Source organism: Mauremys mutica, chromosome 4 (assembly GCF_020497125.1).
Source record: "Mauremys mutica isolate MM-2020 ecotype Southern chromosome 4, ASM2049712v1, whole genome shotgun sequence".
Lineage (NCBI taxonomy): Eukaryota > Metazoa > Chordata > Testudines > Geoemydidae > Mauremys > Mauremys mutica.
The window spans coordinates 66,590,135-66,610,763 of NC_059075.1; the positions used below are offsets into that span (position 1 = coordinate 66,590,135).

The window sequence follows — 20,629 nt, forward strand, 5'->3', positions numbered from 1 at the left end:
GAGAAGTTTGATCCCCATTTTACAGATGGGGAAATGGAGCGAGAGGGAGGTTAAGTGACTTGTCTGTGGTCACACCGTGAGTCTGCAGCAGAGCCAGGAGCAGAGGCTACATCTCCGCATTCCTAATCCTGTATCTTAACAAGGCTATGCTTCCGGCCCTTCTGAGATGAGCACATAGGGTGCAGAACTTGCAAGAGATGTTGTGCTCCAAATGAGTAGGGCACAAGAAGCTATTTCCTTTGTGTACTCTTACCGCCAGCCTTGGTGTGTGGGTGGGCTTGTATTGTGTATAATGTAATGGGCTCATGAGGATCTCCTGGTGGTTATTAGCAACTTACAGTAAAAGCAATTTGCTGCTGTAGCATTAACACTTGCAGTGTGTGCCTGGGGCTCTGGACCCTGACCTGTATTCTGATCTGGAAAACAATGAACTGAACTTACTCTGAGGTCTGAACCTAAGTCCATGCAAGTGTTCAGAAGAGATTACCTATCCCTCTCCAGGTCAGTCAGAGACCTGACAATTCTCCTTTGCCGATTTCTGTCTCTGTCACTCTCCCACACCTACCCTTAAGGATCCCATTCATCATGTTACAGATGTGTGTCTGCCTTCATTTTTACACAGCTCAGTGAATACACCACTTGCTTGATGCTCAGCAATATGAGCATAGAAGGTACTCAGTGGTGTCTTGGTGTCAGGCTGGAGTTAGGCCAGCCGTCCCCAAACTCTGAGGCACAACCCCCTAGAGGGGTGCAGAAGAATATTCGGGGGGCCACAATGGGGTATGGAGGAAGTGCCACCCAGCCCTGCTCTGCTCTGCCCTAAGCTCCAGCCCTGGCCTTGGCTTCTGTGACTGGGGGTTGGGGCTGGGCCACACCAGTCCCCAGCTCTCACCTGCACCCCTGACCGTGGCCCTGCTCCCAGCCCCAGTGCCTGGGGGGCAGGGGGGAGGGAAAATTACATTAAGAGTAAGGCAGGGGCTGACTTCAAAAGTTTGGGAACCACTGAGTTAGGCTGATGTGCACTATAATGTGTATTTTAATTGTAAGTGCAGGTGAAATGCCTTGATTTGACCACAGGAGGTAATGGCTTATGTGAAACTTGTATGGGATGCAGCTCTTTTGTCTTCTCAGCAGTGCTGAGATGGGTCAATCTAAAGTCCATGACCTGTGGGCAAGATTTGGCACCAGATCTCCCGGAATGTCAGTGTTGCCAGGAAAATTTCCTTTTGGGAATAAAGGTTTGTGGCCAAGGTGATGCCACAGCAGCCAGGAACAGTTTTTACTGAGCATGATTTTGAGTATCTGACACCAGCTGGTAGTCTCTCACTGCAGCTTCTTCTGATGACTAAGGAGGCGCTGCTCCTGGTCTCCAGCTACAGGACCCATACCTATTAGTGCAAAAGGATCACCGATCACTAGCAGCTCTGTGCCACAGGAGGTTGCAGAAAGGAATTCCACTGAAATACCTGGCATGGGTGGAGAGCACAAATGTGTTGTTTGTCAGTGCCCTGATGTTCTATGTGCTGTTTTAAACAGTCTAGAAGGACAAAATTTGCTGCAAGGGCTTTTTCATTTTCACCTGCTCATCTTGCCTCCACACCATAGCACTGAAGTTTCTCTGTCAGGGAATGGTTCAGCAGGAGGGGGGTGGGGGGCGGTCACTAAGCAATTTAGATGAATGCAAATGGAAACAGCACATGCTGTTAAATAGGCCATTGGTAATGAGGACAGGAACCCTTTCATAGATCTCACCTGCCTGATTCTGCTTCAGGGCAGTGGTGACCACTAGCATGTGGCAGCTGCTGAGTGGCTGAGCATTAGCGGGAGTTGGTTTCAGTATGGTTCCTAGTAGGCTTTTGTGCTCTGGCCTATCTCATTTGACAGTACATGTTAGACCTGTCACACCATTGGAGGGATTGTATCTAGGTGTTAGAGCTGGGGGATGCCTGGGTTCTACTCCCAGTTCTGTCCCAGATTTTCTGTGACTCTGGGTAAATCAGTTACTCTTTTGTCCCTCAGTCGTCCAATCTGTAAAACAGGGATGTTACTATTACCCACCCAGGAGTACTGTGAGGGGTAATGCATTATTTATAAAGCATTTTAAAATCCTGGATGAAAGATGTTTTATAAGAGCAAAGAATTATGATCACTCCGGTTCAAAAGGAATTATTCTGGGGAAAGTCCTGTGTGTATGGCCTTGGAATTGATGAATCTGTGAACTGGCTCCATTTGCTGGGAGTTTAAAAAGTGGGGGCAGAGGGATCAAGACTGAAAAGTGAACTCTCTTCTCACTGCTAGTCACCTCAGTGCAGTTGTATGAGCCCCAGGCAGAATTGAGACATATTGGCAGGGCAGCATTGCAGGTACTTGCTCTGCTGCTGCCCATGTTATACCTGTTCTGGAGATAGAGCGTGTCCTGTCCCCAGGGCTGTTAGCCAGCAATAAATTCACTTCAAAAAATCTGATAGCACAAAAGATACCTGTGTAACACTGTCCTTCCCACATGGCCCCCAGCTGATAGGATTGCATGCTCTGCAATTTATAGACAGAGATACCAGATAGGATTTTGTTTGGTTTTGAGGGTTATTTTTTTTTTTTAATGTATGCAGCCTTTTTTAATAGAAAACAAGGTTTTTCTGCATGGTTCTTAGCAATGCTAAGTGGGAATCTCTTCATGGTGTCAGCAGCTGGTGCTGATGCCATGCAGATTAAGGGGAGGTGGGAGTTATACTGTTGGCATGTTATAAATCATGAAGTCAAAAAGCATTCTCCACATCTCACCCCACCCACATACTCTTTGCCCCTTGTCTGAGAGGGTGGGCAAAAAGGTGTCTCCAGCTCCGTGCTGGCAGACCAGGCAACAACCTGAAAACAAAAGTCCAGCTGGTTTTGTGATTTTTGCCCTTCATTGTAACATACCTTGGAGGGCAGGTTACCCTGAGTGAAGACTGAATTCTGCAAAGGCTCAATGCTTCCACAGCTGTGTGCAGTCTGATAAGGGGGATGACAACATCCCTGGCTGATAAAGGGACATGCTGAGCATTTAATTAGGATTCCCTGAAGGTACCCATGTGTGTCTCAGGTAGCTGAAAGATAAGTGTTTGTGTGCAGTGAGGGGAGAATATGCAGGACTTCCATCTAGGCTACGTATCTTAATTTTGCAAGGTTATGGATCCTACAAAGCAGGGGAGAAAAAAATTACATTATTCAGTATTCCATTGGGGGGCACATCAACTCTGCTCTGTGGGCTTTATCACTCTACAGCAGTGTTTCTCAAACTTGGGACGCCGCTTGTGTAGGGAAAGCCCCTGGCGGGCCGGGCCGGTTTGTTTACCTGCTGCGTCCGCAGGTTCAGAAGATCGCAGCTCCCAGTGGCAGTGGTTTGCTGCTCCAGGCTAATGGGAGCTGCAGGAAATGGCGGCCAATATGTCCCTCGGCCCACACTGCTTCCTGCAGCTCCCATTGGCCTAGGGCAGCGAACCGCGGCCAGTGGGAGCCCCAATCAGCCGAACCTGCGGACACAGCAGGTAAACAAACCGGCCCGGCCTGCCAGGGGCTTTCCCTGCATAAGTGGCGTCACAAGCTTGGGAAACACTGCTCTACAGGGACCTGGAGTTACGAGTTGCACAGGAAATGCGTGTGCACTTTGTCTTTCTAATGGGATTCAGTGGCTTGCTGCCTTCACATCAAGCATGCAACCTATGTGAAAATTTCATTTTGCTGAGGACGTGGGGCTTGAATTGTAGAATGGGCATTAGGCAGCGTGCTACCACCCAACCACTGCCTGCATCTCTCCTGAAACAAGCCACAACTTGTCAGCTTGCTAGTGGGGTTTAGAACATAAGAACAGCCATACTGGGTCAGACCAATGGTCCATCTAGCCCAGTATCCTGTCTTCCGATGGTGGCTAATGCCAGGTGCCCCAGAGGGAATGAAGAGAACAGGTAATCATCAAGTGATCCATCTCCTGTCACCTATTCCCAGCTTCTGGCAAACAGAGGTTGGGGACACCATCCCTGCCCATTCTGGCTAATAGCTATTCTCTGGGGGGCTGAACTTCCACATGCTTTCACCCAAATCAATTTCCCTGAGCCATCCCATTCCAAGGAAAATGTCCTATCAGCTTTGTACAGAAAGCCAGGTAGCAGCCACAGGTTAATTTGCTAGTGACAGACAGGTTTTGGGAGCTTAAACCTATATCGGCCCCTGCATCAACTGATGGGTGACTACTGACTAGACCTGTTACAGGAATACAGTGAAGATCCCCTGACTGATCTTTCCTCTTACAATAAATGAAGTGCTCACAGAACAGGAGTAGCACAAATAAAGGCAGTGAAAACTTTCCCCTCACTGCCTATATGCCTCAATACTGACCCGGAAGGTATGAGAAGGGAGTTCAGTGTCCATGGCTCATTCAACCCTTGGTCTCTGGGCTGAGACTGCTAGTTGCAGTGGTGATTTTGGGAGGTGGACACCTGCACATTAGGAACTGAATGGAGATGACAAAAGTCATTTCACAGAGGCCAACAGTCATCAGATGGTAAAGGCTTCCCACCAGTGCTAATCTGGTGATCAGGAAATGCTCCATGTTGCACTACCCAGTCCGTGAGCTAGCCAGTCCCCTCTCCCTGCTGCCCCACATGCTCTGTATACCCATACTCCATCCATTTCTGCTTTTGTCCTCCCAAGCCACCTGCTCCCACTCTATTCCCTTGTTCATGCCTGATTGCTTGTGTTCCTGTCAATTTCTTGCTCACTTCCACATATCCCACCTACGGCCACTCAGTTTCTCTTTGCCCTGCTCTTTCCTATTCTGTGTCCTTTTCTGCATTTTCTCATAGATAAGTTAATCAGATTTTTGTAGCATCTAATCAAATCTGAGCTATCTGCCAAGTTATGTATTTACAAGAATAGCACTGAAACACACAATTAGACTGGGAGTGCCTGGGTCACTACAAAAAGTAATTTTCCCTCTGTTGATACTCACACCTTCTTGTTAACTGTTGGGAATGGGCCACATCCACCCTGACTGAACTGGTTTCATTAGCACTGACCCCCTCACTTGGTAAGGCAACTCCCATCTTTTCATGTGCTGTGTATTTATACCTGCCTTCTGTATTTTTCACTCCATGCATTTAATCAAGTGGGTTTTAGCCCACGAAAGCTTATGCGCAAATAAATTTGTTAGTCTCTAAGGTGCCACAAGGACTCCTCGTTGTTTTTGCTGATCCAGACTAACATGACTACCCCTCTGAAACCTGTCACAATATTAAATGAAGATCAGCAAATGATAGTGGTTGAATTGAACTCAGCTCTTGTCATGTTAGGGTTCAGCTGCTTAAATTTGCCTTTGGGATGCCTTGTCCTCCTAATTCTTTCTCCTTTCTGTTTCTGCTATTGCTGGTAGGCTTTGGTGGAGGGATGGGTTTTGCGCCAGGCTCTGAAACGGCTCATACTAAGGGTCAGTCTATCTGGCAGCGAATACCATGCTCTAAGACTCAGCACTGAGAATGAACGTAAGAATGTAGCACTGGAACGGACCACCTGGGTCATTGAGTCCATTCCCCTGCTATCACAGGCACATGTCATATAATCCAGTTCACAAGCTTATCAAGATCTGCTATAAAACCAGTCAGGTTTCTAGTCCCCACTATTCTTTCTAGGAGACTGTTCTAGCACCTCAACTCTCTGAGGGTTACAAACCTTTTTCTAAAAAGCAACAAAGAGTCCTGTGGCACCTTAGAGACTAATAAATTTCTCACTTTTCTCACTTTTTGATGAAAAAACTGTTTTGACCCCACATTTTTAGTTTTGGATAAATTTTTGACCTACATCAGATTTTTTTTCATGGAAACACGTTTTTGTCCCAAATGTTTCTCTCTCTCCACCATTTCTTTTGATGGCCACTTTCAGGCCCTGATCCTCTACAAAGAAAGTTGCAATAAGCAGCCAGTAGAAATTTATGAGCAAGAGAGGGAGCACAGAGGAACATGATCTTCCTTTAACACCCCACCTTGTATTGGAGTTTGTACATGGGTTTTAGCCCACGAAAGCTTATGCTCCAATACATTTGTTAGTCTCTAAGGTGCCACAGGACACTCTGTTGCTTTTTACAGATCCAGACTAACACGGCTACCCCTCTGATACTTGAAACCTTTTTTTAATTCCCCACTAACTTTACTCATGGCTAGTTCATACCCATTTGTTCCTGTGCCAGCATTGCCCATTAGCTTAAATGGCTCTTCACCATCCCTTGTGTTCACCCCCAGATGCTTGGTCGTCGTCTCTCAAAAATTTCATCTGAAGACTTCTAGTTTCCACAACTTCACTCATGGAGGATATCTTGACGGGTCGTGGATGGTGAGTTGGCCTCTGGGTAGTCTGGGTTGAAAATCACAGAGACAAGGACCTTGATTTGAATCTGGAAACAAACAGGGAGCCAGGTGAGAGTGTGGGGTGCTCAGATGATCCATCTTCCTTCAGGGAAGTCAGTTTTCCTCATTGTGTATTTATTAAAATTAAGACTGAACTCTGGACCCTGCATGTTCTTGCACAGTGCAAACATTTGTTGTGCTCTAGTGCAAGTGTGAATGGAGGCTTCATATGAGTGCAAGTAAAGCTAAGCCCTATGGTGACCACACTGAGTGGTAGAAGTGGCAGGATTATTTGTAACTGCTCAGGGTAAAAATAGAGAGGTGGGGTGTTAAAGGAAGATCATGTTCCTCTGTGCTCCCTCTCTTGCTCATAAATTTCTACTGGCTGCTTATTGCAACTTTCTTTGTAGAGGATCAGGGCCTGAAAGTGGCCATCAAAAGAAATGGTGGAGAGAGAGAAACATTTGGGACAAAAACGTGTTTCCATGAAAAAAAATCTGATGTAGGTCAAAAATTTATCCAAAACTAAAAATGTGGGGTCAAAACAGTTTTTTCATCAAAAAGTGAGAACATTTGGATACTATCACGGAGTCCCCGGGCGATGCTCTGGAACTGCTCCCCACAAAGCCAGTCAGGACTTTGGGGAGCCTCCTCTCCCCTGGAGCAGACTGTCTTCAGGGCAAGAAGCTCACACGGCTTCACCTTCCTAGGTCTGACCTTGGAGCATTCAGCATCCTCTTCCCCTCCGTGTGCGTCCCACAGCGAGTCCGCCCAGGCGGGGTCCTGGGGAAGCCAGAGGGTCCTGCACCCTGACTTCGCAGTCATACGTGACTCTTAGCCAGCCAGTAAAACAGAGGTTTATTAGATGACAGGAACACGGTCTAAAACAGAGCTTGTAGGTACAGAGAACGGGATCCCTCAGCCAGGTCCATTCTAGGGCCTAGTGCGCCAGACAACCCCATCTGCCGGGGGGGAGGGCCCTAGCCATTTGTTGCCAGGAGACAGAGTGTCGGCCATTTATGCACACTGGAGACTTAAGAAATGCATAGGGGAAACTGAGGCACCCACACAGTATTCAGAGGAAACATTAAGAACAGTCCCACTTAGTCACAGATACAATGAGTGTTTGGTCAACAGCTAGAAAAATATGGGGTAAAAATGTATTTCAATGAAATAATCTGATCATCTTGCATCAAAAAAATGTGATGAGGCAGTGGTAAGGGCAGCCCTGTGACATACAGGCATACTTTGTCCTTGGTACTGTTGCATCTTGAACATCCAAGGATTCTGTGGTGCTTTACAAACACCAATTAGTTCTCCTAACACCCCCACAAAACTGGTCACTCCTATTATCAGACTCGTTTTACAAACAAACTGAGGCACAGAAATTGCTTTTGCAAGGTACAAACTGAAGAGCAGAGCTGGGACTAGAAGCTAGTACGACTCCTACTTCCTAATCCCCTCCTCTGGCCACATGTCTGCTCTCAGACCTGACCCATGGTTTTAGCTGATGTATACATCAGCTAACTCTTGTAGAGCTAAATCCAATTGTTAGCATAGATAATGACATTAAAACAAAATAGCTGTTCCTGGCTAGAGATCAATGGAGAAACACACAAGGTTCCAGTAAGAGCAGGCACCACTAGCAGGAAAATGTTGAATCCCGTGGCAAGTTATGGAGTAAGCAATGCACCAAAAGAACCATCCCTTTAATGATTCATTAGGAAGAAGAATGACTTGTGAAAGCTGCCACAGGCCTTTTTGTTTTTCTTTTAATAGTTCCTGAAAAAGTATTTCAGTGCATCCAGAGCAGCCCTGGACCTGCTCGTTTTTAATTTTGTGGGGAAGGATAAAATGGAGGTGGTGGAGGATTGGGTGGGCGCAGAAGGGCACAAGCATTTCCCTTCATCAAGATCTGCAGTCCTTAAATAAGTGTTTGTCTGCTAGGCCGTGTCCATTGCATGTTCTTCTAGCTGAACATAAGCGACTAAGGCCTAAGCAGTCCCTTACGTGGGAAACTTTATTCAGGGACAGGAAACCAGGTGAGCTTCCCCTTACAGAGTTTTCTCTCTCTTCTTCTACCTAAGGTGTTTTTCCTTCTAATTGAAGAAGTGGGGTTGAACCTCTAGAACTCACAGATGCCTGCTTCATGGTCTGGGGGACAGGCTGTGTTGGAGCTCTGCTTTCCACAAGCCAGGGAGAGGGACAAGGAGGGGATCTCTCCCTCTGCTCTTTGCAAGGAGAGAGGAGGAAAGCTGGGTCCTCCACATTCCCCTTTAGCCCCTGCAATCCACTGTTTAAGGTTTCCTGGCAGTACAGATCCAACTGAATCCTCATGCAACACGCTCCCCTGCCAACTTCTCCCCTCACCACCTTCTCTCCCTCAGCTCTGCCTTCAGAGGAAGGTTCAATAGTACCAAGAATCTCTCTGTGGAAAAGTTAATACTGACACTGTAGCAGTGTTTATCCCATGGGTGGTAGGGAGAGGATGTATATCTTCCCCCATGCGTGGAACCGTTGCTCAAGGAGGGATTTCTGTAGAAGAATGCTATAGAAACATTCTTCCTCCCTTTTGTGCTCCCCAGTAGGGCAACCACAGGCTTCTCATCCCCTCCCTCCATGCACGGAAAAAAAGAGGACAATTTGACCCTTCTCCGAATGATACTTGTGTAGAAAAGCTAGCAAAATCTGGACACTTTTGGGAAGGTACCTTGGTTCTGTGTCTGTGCAGCACCTGGCATGTTGTCACTGGGCACTACTGCAGGACAAATAATAATAATTAGGTGGAACTAATGAGATGGATGCAGTGTCATGTATAGAGCTGTCTAGTGGGGCCTCTCAGAGTATCTGTCACAAGTGCAGCCTATTTAATATTTTCATGAGCAGATCAAGAGGATGCAGGGGAGACTGTGTTAATCAGAGCTGCAGCTGAGAGAAAGGTGGGAGGAATCAGTGATACTGTGGAGGAGGAGAAGGATATGCAGTATGAGCTCTGGAAGCTGGAATCAATGACACGAACTTTAGTAAAGATAAATATTAAGTGACTGAATGCATTCACTCTGCAGTGTATTTACTCTTTGCAGTCATTTATCCCAGATAATGTTCATGGTCTGCTATTAGACACTTGGGGATTCAGTTGCTATGAAAGATGCCATGCTTAATAAAGCTGGATTGATTCATACTGGAACAAATAAGCAGAAGCATGTTAGAGACTGGGGGAATACTGGGTGGGCAGCTGAACTGCAATGAAGGATCTAGGGCTAAAGTGAGTGACGAATATGAATTAACAGAGCAATGCTAATGCAAAAAAAAGGGGATTTACTATGTGATGTGGCACTGACAGGACTATCCATAGTAAGCGAGGGAAGTGCTATTCCACCCTGCTTGACGGGGGTTAGGTCCTAGTTTCAATTCCACCGTCATTCTGGGCTTCACTCTGAGACATGGACAAAGTGGAGAGTACAGTAGAGAGGGAGAAAACGATAAAGGGTTTGAAACCAAGGAGTATAGCCAGGGGAGCTGGGAAGGGTTGGTGAGGAGAAAAGATGTCTGAGGGGGAGACGTACCTGTCTGCAAATGAAGAAAGGGATGCTAGAAAGAGAACAGGGATCCATTATTCTCATTAGTCACCAAGATCAGAACAAAAAGTGATGGGTTTACTGCTTACCTGGGAGAGCTTGCTCTAGAGCTGAGAACAGGTAACCAGCCCCACCCTCTGCAGTTAGGAAAATAACAAGGATACTGAAAACTAGACTTATAAATTGCTTTCCGTTTTCATAATCAAAAGCGTTAGCAACATCGATGACACTAACTACTATGAGGGCTTACAGACACCGTATAAAGCTGATGGAGCTCTTTTTAAGAAACACCTTCAACTCTGCAAGGGGAATTCCAGAAAAAGCCCTGGCAGGTTTTGCCTCAGAGGAAGAGAAGGATTCTGACCTTGAAGGAAAAAATATATCAGATGATCAAAATATCTGTGGGCAAACCAACAGCAGCGTGGGAAAGGATCTGTTTTGCTCTCTGCTCTTGGGCCTGTGGGCAGCAGTCACAGCAGGAGTGGCCAAGTTACAATCAACTATAGATTATTTTTATTGCAACTGATGACAAGCCAGTTTCTCGGCAGCCACTCAATTATTTTATTAAATCGGTGGTTGAATGTCAGAGGAAAGTTCACTTATTAGATCAAGCTGCTCTTCACTGGGGACTTTTGCAACCAGCAGATATATTCAGAGTGGCTGCCTGCGTCCGTTTGCCATTTGCCTTCAGCATCTGCATCAGAACATCAAAGGTAGGAACTTCTTGAATACACCCATAGGCACTTAGCTAGCCCAGGATTGTAGGTGAATCCCTTACTTTCCTCTCTTTATGAATACCCACAGTCATTTCTCAGTACCCAGCCTCTAACACAATACTGCAATACTTACACTGCAGTGTACCACTAATAAATAACATCCCTCCACTGCTGTCCCCTGCTTACTAGAAACTGTAGACATGGCATTGCAGGCTGCTATGTTATTGTCTTCCAATGATTTCTGGGTGAAATCTGATTGTTTTACAAGTTGGGATATTCCCCCCTCCCCGACTGCCAGCCTTGGGGTCATGGAGTCTGTCTGGGGTCACTCTTTTTCATGCACCTTCACCAGCAATAGCAGTTCTGTAAATCCACAAGCTACAGCCACAACAGCTGCTCTCAGGCTTCTCTGACAACTGCACTGTAGCTTTCTAAACAGTCTAAGGGGCTCTCTAATTTACTGAGCTCTGGCTGCAGTGTTGTTGTAGCTCGGTTGGTCCCAGGCTATTAGAGAGACAAGGTGGGTGAGGTCATAGCTTTTTTTTTTTGGCCCCACCTCTGTTGGTCAGAGAGACGAGCTTTTGAACTTACCCAGATCTCTTCTTCAGGTCTGGGTAAGCTCAAAAGCCTGTCTCTCTCACCAGCAAGAGTGAGTCCAATAAAAGCTATTACCTCACCCACCTTGTATCTCTGAGCTCTGTCACACCAACCCAGATGCACATAATTTGAAATCCAAAATGAAAATTTCCCACATAATGAGTTTCACCCTGCTGCCCATCTGGCATGTTAGGGGAAGAGTATTTAAAGAGAGAAAAGGGAAGGGTTAACCCCTTCTTAGATACTTTGGCTTAATTAGCCTTCTTCATTTCAGAACAGGGTAGTTGAGGAGGTGCTGACCAGAAATCTCCAGACCCAAGATAATATACCATAATTATCTCTGCACAACTAGCAGGACAATTGCAAACCTCTGGCCAACTGCAGTTCCAGATCAGGGTTGACAGAGGATGGAAGTACGGTCTGACATGGATAACTATTAATTAAAGAAAGACTGACTTCAAAAAAAAATATTTTTTTTTTAACAAACAGTTATTGGAAGGAGCAATGGGAAGGAGGCACCCGGTGACTGGGACATGTGGAGGTCAGTGGCTTCTGGAACTTTCCTTTTGTACTGTGGTGGGACTTTGGGGCAGTTTTCGAATGCAGTTTGAATGGAATTACAGTGGCTATTTTAGGTATTTCCTGCAAGCTGAATACACACAGGTTATTCATTGCATCGATTCTGTGTGTATGTATATGTAGCCCTGAAGGTATTGCTGATTTGTAAGAGACGCTGAAACATTTAAAAACAAAAAAAAGAAAAAGGAAAAAAAAACAGAAAAGTCACTGTTTGTGGTCAGCCTGCAATGTTTTGTTCACTCCTATTGCAGAGCCAGCATACAAACTCTCCAACTCCTGAGTTGTGCCAACATTGCTTCAAAAGTGCTGATGCACAAACAGGTTGCATGCCTTGTGAGCCATTTGAAATATGGGTGAGGAAAATTATGGCTTAAAGTGGCAAGAAAAAGAAACCTGAATATTTCTAAAAGGGCGTTGCAGACTAAGCAGCACTGACCAGTTTCTGTGGTCTGAAAAGTGACGGTCAAAATGCCATCATGGAGTTTCTCATTTATTTTTTCTCAGTGACTTTTCCAGCTCATAAGTCAAAATTCATTTTTCTTCTAGCCCCAGAGATCCAACCTAGGCTGTGAAAATTTTGTTCAATCTGCCTCATATGCTATAACATGTAATAAAGATTCTGCAGGTGGAGTTTAGGTGAATATTGTTGATGATCTGAACCAGGGTCTCAACATGTTAAAAGCCAGTTCACTGTATCACTGAGTTCCCCTCTATTTATTGCCGTTGCCTTATTTCTTTAAACCAAAACCTCCTGGAGAGTTCTTGGGAATTGTTCTTTTAAACACATTTATGGCGAACTGTAAGTGGATATGCATTTATCCTGCAGTACAAACGCATGCTTCCAATCTATAGTATCTTCTGTTCCTCTTGATATCTAATCCTCTTCTTTGGCAAAGTAAATAATAAGAGACACTCTTACAGATCAGATTAAGCTTCCAGTCCCTTTTTAAAAGGATAGGAGATCAATACCATTACCAAAGCCATTAAACAGTCCTAAGCATTTCAGCTGTGCTCTGTGTACAGTAAGATTGCAGAGAGGTACTTCTACTAATATACAGACCTACACCTTCACTGTATGGGTGTGCTACATGCTGCCTCCACCCGTCCCCCCTCCGATGTGACTGACTGTGCCCAGTATCAGAGAAACAGGGTTGGTGATGAACTAAGGAGCCTTTTACCCTTTGGTCTCCGGTTCAGGTCACTAGTATTGTCCATTTTTAGGCTGAAACCTGTGAATATGGCACCAGGATGGCCTGAGAAAGCTCCAGGTTCAAGACCATGCTTTTGCCTTATTCAGAGTTAATTTTTTATCCCAGATCACACTAAATCAGGAAGAGAAGGAACTTGAACCTGGGTTTCCCACATCACAGGGCAGTGCTCTGTCTAAGCACCAGGCTATGGAGTTTCTCTAACTTGCTCCTGTGTCTCCATGAAATGTTACCCTTTCAATGAAACAGCATATTTCAACAAAACTACCAGCTGTAGATACAGCATTAGGACAGTCCCTGCCTCAAAGAGGTTACAACCGAAGTAACATCACACCACAGTCAGCACTAATTAGTTCCTCTCTTGGCAGGCTAAGCAGAGAGGTTAAGGATTAAACAGACCATGGAGTCTGAAGTCCTCCATCATCCTGAGAGATGGCCCCTCTAGGTCAGGACTGAGTCATACCAGCGGAACTGAGAAGGGGAAGCGGACATTGCTGCTGCCCAAGCTCTACTACTTTGGTACGTAAATAGAGGACTCCAGATTTTATGGCTTTCAATCAGCTATCATTCAGAAGTATAAATTCACTGCATGCTGAAGCAGCAGGGTATAGCAGCTTTTGGATGACTATAACCTGCCATGTGTTGTAAGACCCGAGGCAGAGGGCAAATGATTACAATGTGCCTTCATCTTCTAGAAGTTCATAGTGGCTTAAGATGATCTAACTGCTGCCATGGAAGGGAGGAAGGTGTGGTCTCTAGTTAGACCAAGATACTAGAAGCCAGAATCTGGGGTTCTTTTCCCAGCCACTGACTCACCTATGTGGCCTTGGGCCAATCACCTAATTTGTCTATTATTCAGTTTACCTATCTGTAAAATGGGGATTATAATACCAATTTGCAGGTGTATTATGAAGTGTAATTAACATCTGTAAAGCGCACTAAGATTGAGAGATGAAAGGCTAGCAAAGGGCAAAGCATTATTATAATTATACTGAATACAAAGTATGAAAATAGACGTGCATTCACTTGGCATTATTGTTTTGGCTACGACATCATCATCAGCCAATCTGAAAGCTCCATCTGTATCCTACTCTCTGTAGCCACTTTGCAATTATGTTTCACTGTACAGCAATTTTGTTCAACAACTTGGTTGTTTCTCACATCAAATGAATTATTCAGCAACAGATTGTGTTCTTGTCTTTGACAATACTAATACCTTATGTTCATATAATCCTTCAAAAGTGCTCTGCAAACATGGTTACTAAATTCTTCAATGCACCTGTGAAGTATGCTACTATTATTATACCCACGTACAGCGGAGGAAACTAAGGCTCAGAAATTCAGTGACATGCTAAAGACACACTGTGAGTCACTGGTGAAACTAGAAAGGGTGGCTGTGTCCCTGATAACCAAAAATGACACATTTTGCCTAGGACTGCCTGCATCCTAGTTGGAGAGAGCTCCCTTTCTTGAGCAAGCAAACCAAGATTCTGCTTTGCAAAGGGACGCTATAAAAATGGCATTGTAGGACTCCTTGTTTATTTTCTAATTGATTCCCACTGGGATGTGCTCACACTCCAAGTGAAAAGATGACGTTTTGAACTGACAGCGTCACAAACTCAACTTCAGGGCTGAGTCAAGTTGCATTATTGTTTGCAGGGGCAGCCTTCCCTCTCCCCCCCCCCTCCAAGCACGGCGGTCCACTGGTCACGGGGATTTGGCAGCATTTCTGCAGGTGATCTGGCGGCACCGTGCCTTTGGCTACCCGCCGCTGAAGCCGGGCAGGCTGCCCCCCCTGGCTTGCCACCCCAGACATGCGCTTGCTGCGCTGGTGCCTGTAGCTGCCACTGATTGTTTGTCTACCCTCATTTACACTTGGGAAACCCCATTCTCTTGTCTCAGAAACAATTATATTGATGCCAGGTCAAAATAAAATAGATTTCGCTCTCCCAAAGCTATGATGAGCCGGCAGGGCTAGCAAGGGTAAAAAGTAGCAATGCTGTGGGGTGATGCCTAGTTACAGGCCTTGTGATCTCAGTAGCTCAGCTTGCTGATCTAATGTCAAGAGATGAGCCTTATGAGTTTATTGGCTCAGTGACTGAAGTTTGTTGGTCTGGCAGAGGGTCGTCTGCTGTGAGATCACTTGCTGAGCACCTCCAGCTTGCTAGGACGATTTCAAGGATGGGCCTTTGATGTTGTTGCCTCAGCACCTTTACGTTGGTGTGATGGGGTCCGAGCACAGGCTTCTGTGCAATCTCTTGCAGAGCCTCTAGCTTGTTGGGCTGAAGCCAGGGTGCAGCAGGTTACTGGCTCAGTACTCCAGTTTTCAGGGTAAATGCAAGGCACAGACCTCTGAGATCACTAGCTCAAATGCTTCAACTTGCAGTGTTGCCAGCCCCAAACATTAAAAAATCGCCAGCAAACTCCCCCATTCCAAAAATCAGAAGATTTTTAAAAACACATTTGACCTTCTTGCCATTGGCTTCCTGATGCTGGTGTGTTTAGGGGTCACATTTTTAAAGTTTTCTTTCGCATTCCATGAGGGCTAAACACTGACTTTTAAGGGGGGAAACAATTGGATTCCAGCAGCTGAGGCTTTAAGCAAAGCACTGAATATCACAATGTGATGCCTCTGGGAGAGGTGGCAACGCTGACATGTTTGGCTGAAATCAACGTACCAGTCTCTGAGAGTCACCATTCAGTTTTCTCTGCTGATGCCAAGGCACCGGCCTTTGCCATGGCATTGGCTCAGCATCGTTGCTTAGCTGATGACATGGGGCAGGATCCTGGGAAATGGCTCAGCAGCTGTAGCTTGCTGGGCTGTTTTCAAGGCATGGGCCTCTGTGAACTCCCTGGCTCAACACGTACAGCTTGCTGATTTGACGACAAGGCGCAGAGGGTACTAGACTAGATGGATTACTGGACTAATTTGGCATGGAAGTGCTTACATTCCTGTGAACATCACATGGAGCCACTCTGGTGGGTTAGAAGGTAAAGTGCTTTGTGATGTAATGATGTTTTTATAATCTGCAGCAAGCTTCACTGTAACCTAATGCTATGTGGATGAGTAAAGCGATGCTAAATCTTTACTTCCATGAGGGTTTCCTGAGCTGATTGCTACAATTTATCCAGCCAGATGCCTGGCTCAGGTTATCAGAACCCAGCGAGGAATAAGACTGGCTGACAAATCAGTTGTAGTCCAGCCAACATTGCTTGAAAGGTGAGAAAATCTGTGTGCTCAGCAGCTACTTCCCAACTGCAAATCCCACAGCTGGCTTTGCTTTGTCCATATGTTTCTTTCTGGGTAAGCCAGATAAAACCAAAAATCTACCAGCAATTAAACTGCAAGTATAAGAGTAGTGTCTCATACCTCTCCCCAGCAGCATACAGGGAAATATCAACAGGGTTTCTATCTAGAACCAGAGTTACAGATCCCACTGCAGAAGAGGAAGAGTAGAACTATAATGTGGGTTTGACCAGCTGCTCAAACTGCATCAGGTCACTTCCTTGAGGATAAGCATCCCCATTGCCAAAACCAACCCCCACAATTAGCACTAAATTGCTCCCTGTAGTGGCAATTTGAATTGATTCAAGGAGACTAAACTCCCTTCTCACTCCTGGGAACTGGACTGAGACCCAGCAGCTCAGTTCCTGTAGAGTCCCCAAACAGCTACCAGAAAAACAGATACTAAATGCTCCCCCTCACTTCCCAGCCTGCCCTGGATTCAAATTTACCTACAGTACAGGCAAAGGCTCTATATCCTTATTGGTGATCTCCTGCAGCTGGGTGTTGGGTTAAAAATAGTCAGGTATGCTAGTTTGTGTGTTGGCAGAAATAAAAAGCAGCAAAATAGGCAAAGGGATGCATAAGAACAGAAAAAGACTATACTCAAAGGTTTGGTTCAGATAAAGTAAACCAAGCTTAGCTGCTTATCCAGACTAGGAAGGGGAAAGTCAGCTCCAAAAATGTTACAGGTCACCCCCCACCCTAAACAGTCACTCATCACCAGTGGCAGATCAGAAATGTCTTATTGTCCAAATTTAATTCAGCTTTGTTACATACCTACCCCCACAACCCTTCCCTCCAGGAGGAGATGGCTGGGACCAAACAGTTCCTCTACCTCAACCTGTATTTACTTGCTTTAGCAATTCTTCCTGGGGCAGAAACCTAGCAGCCTGCTACCTCCTCCAGCTGACCTCCCCCATTCCCCTAAGGAGGCAGCTGTCTGTCTGACTACTCCCTCCTACATTTTCAGGGGACAGACCCTTAGCTGTAGCACAAATGCCCAAGAAAGATCTAGAAGCTGGGTCCCAGAGACAGGTCAGGTGGTGACTCCTCCATCTTTCTTACCCTCCTACCACATCTTCTTTACCCTGATTTTTCTCTCATGTTCTTCTTTGCTCAGTACCTCCTGAACCAACTCTCCCTTTTCCCACAAGGGCTCTCATGACACTCCAATCAGCCTCTCTCCAGCTTTCAGGGCAGCAAACATCACTCTTTCTCTCCCTGCCCCCACTCCAAGGATTAGCTCCCTAAGACTCTTCTCCAGCCTGTGGAGGCACCTCCTCCTCTAAGTCTCTCACATATGTTCAGCAAGCCCCATGCCCATTGTGTCTCCTTCACCTGAGCCAGGCAGAGATGCTGGTTTTTCAGGCTCTTAGATAGTCCTGTTCCCCTTTGGTTTTCTCCTTGTTTTATTGATGAGCAGATGGAAACTTAAAATATGTTTTCAAACTGTATGTTGAACGCTAAACCAAAAAAACCCAAACCCCAAACAAACAGAGCCCAATTTAAATAGCACACTTGTGCCCAATGCAGCTTGATTGCCACACAAAAATTAAATCCTTGGGAGACCTAGTACATCAGTAACTAGAGATTTGCCCAGCCTTAATTTTCAGTGTATCACCTTCACTCGTTCTTACTGATGGGCCCGGTCCTGTCCTGTGCACTGTTCCCCTTCAGCTCCCTCTGCATAAAGCAGTGTAAGTGACCTGATGTAGTTTCAGCAGCCGTTCAAACCCACATTATAGTTCTACTCTTCCTCTTCTGCAGTGGGACTTGTAACAGTGAAAGCAAAGCTGCTTATGATCAAGCTACTGAGATTTCATCATGACTCACAAATCCCCAAGATTCAAATGTGTAACATTGGCCTTTTTAAGGTGGGACAGGGACAGGCGAACAAATGGGCATGTTTAATATCAGACAGCTCAAGTCATTTGGAAGAGGGGGTGAGCTGTTTTCTATAAAGGGATGTGATCGAGTAGTTTAGGCCCCACCTCCAAAGATGTGTGGGTTTGTTGTTTTTAAAACAAAACTCAGTATGAATAGAAATGAGTTCATATAGTTTCTCTCAGCTAATTTCAGTGCAAACTGTTGGGTTACTGGATGTAAATCTAGTCCTGCTATTTCAAAAACTCAAACACTAGAGCACCGACTAATGCATGAAAACTGAAATTGGCCATAAATGCAAAGTGAACTGACCAGGCTAGTTTCACTGTCCAAGCTGAGTGAAATGCAGAAAATAAACAAACAGCATAAATCAACTACCAACGCTTTTCTTTTATCTGAGCCTCCCCTGACAAGGAATTGGCAGATGGTTTCACAGCTGACGGGGAGCATGGGGGCTCTCTGCTGCAGGGGCAGAAAGATGCCTGGGTCAGCAGGATGCTGCCTGAGTGTCAGTTGCATTTGGGGGCCCCTGCAGAAGCAGGGAGGGAAGACAGGAGGCAGTCAGAGAGTCACCTGCAGCTGTGGAGGATGGGCCAATTTCTCTGCCCCCGTCCCCTTCTCCTCACCCCTGTGTCCTCATGGAATTGTTTGGCGCACGTGCACACACAAGGTGGGGAACACTGTCATAAATGATGAAAACAGAGCAGCCAGTTAAAGTGGTTTCCGTTTTAATTCCAGTTTATGCTTTCATAATCTAGACCAGGTTTATTAACTATAGGAGTTTTATCTTGACAGAATCCTTCAGATGTGTAGGAAGTTTTCTATAATCTCAGTGTCCAGATTTTGCATTTCTGATGTTGAGATTTCACAGTAATAAATACCAATCTGCATGGCCTGAGGTAAATTTGGGTCTAATGTGAGTAACGGCCAACTTGTCATGAGGCATGATTGTGAATTGTGGGGCTGACAAGACACAAGGCACCATACATTTGGGTTACACTCAGCTCCCACGGAGAATACAGGGAGTGACACTGGTGATTCCCTCTTTGTCAGTCCTGCACCAGTGCATGGGTAAGGTGCTGGGGGGCACTGAGCCGCTGGGGGCACTGTGTTTCAGATGAGAGAGAAAACCAAGGTCCTGGCCACTTGTGGTCATTGACGGTCCATTGGTACTTTTACATGAGGATGGTTGCTAAGCCCAATGTCCTGGACAAGTTCCAATTCAAGTATCCCATTCTGCATCCCAAACTACCCTGTGCAGCTCCAATGGTATGCTTCATTCCCCCTCCCCTACAGTGGTTGCTGTCAGAAGGGCTGGGTAGCTGGCAAAGATTCAGCCCTTCCCAGGCAGACTCAGGAAGCTAGTGAGAATCAGTAGGGGCAGTGGGGAAGCAGCAGGCTGTGAAAGTTGGTTATTGCAGAGTTGCCACCATCTGTAAAGCTTGGCTGATGCCCAGGGAACAAGGAAGGCTGGGGATCATTCCTATGAAGTCCTCCCTTCCTGTAACGCACCCTCACTCCCTAGCACAGTGGTCAGAACACTGAATAGGCTACAGCACATAGAGCAGGCAGCCGCCTGCTACTTTTCTTCGTTCCCTTCTAACCTGCATTCAGCAGAGCCACTTTGCTGCATGAAAAGCATGCAGCCTTGCACTGGCCTCTGAGCATGGACTGGAGCTCTCTTCCTTAGAGCCCTTTGCTAGATCCTGCCCCAACTCACCAAAGGCGTGCTCAGGGGCCAGGGTAGCACAGCTGTAGTAGCCTGGCTTTAGCTCCAGTAGACCTCCTGCTAGGATGGCAGAGGGGTCCTGAGGCGAGGCACTCTGCAGTGAGCATTGCTCCATCAACCAACCAGCCCCAGTGCCTGCTACCCATTGTGGTATGGATGTAGGGAAGCTGGAGGCTCCTTCTTCCGGTTTGTGGAAGACCAGCCAGCCTATTAGCTGGGTCCCCAGTCTAGCAGTCAGTGCTTGGGAGTGTTCAGTGTATCAGTCTCTGCTCCCATACAGTTGTGCAAGGCACTGCAGGGGTGGGGGAGGCGTGGGGGAAGGTTTGCCATATCCTTTTGCCCCCCAGCATATCCATGCAATGCAGGGCAAAAATTTTCCCTAAGCCAGGGAATGCAGGCAACCAAGAGGATGAGACAAACTAGGCCAACCAGTTAATTTCCTTGTTGGTACACAGTTGTATCTTGCTTCCACACCAAAGGAATCCTCTCCCCACGACCATCACTGTAATGAACTGACGTTTGTATGTACCACTGCCTTCAGCTGGATTGAATCTGAAATACTCAGCTGGGTGGGCCCATTACTGCAACAACTGAAGAATAGTCTTTTGGCTCAAGTGGCAAGAGCCTCTGGTTCTGGAAGTGTTTTGATTCTGAGGTCTTTCCCCACTGCCTCTGCAA

At 46.1% G+C, this 20,629-nt stretch overlaps 1 protein-coding gene across 1 annotated transcript in view; it reads left to right on the plus strand.

The window, feature by feature from the left end:
• MAP3K9 (mitogen-activated protein kinase kinase kinase 9) overlaps nt 1-14,028 on the plus strand; it is a 105,566-nt gene extending 91,538 nt beyond the window's left edge. Inside the window, exons 12-14 of the mRNA XM_045015792.1 lie at nt 10,598-10,665; nt 11,755-11,806; nt 13,421-14,028. Of these exons, the coding sequence (XP_044871727.1) occupies nt 10,598-10,665; nt 11,755-11,791 (105 nt within the window). The 3' untranslated portion in view covers nt 11,792-11,806; nt 13,421-14,028. The remainder of the gene's footprint in view (nt 1-10,597; nt 10,666-11,754; nt 11,807-13,420) is intronic.
• The last annotated feature ends 6,601 nt before the right edge of the window (nt 14,029-20,629 follow it).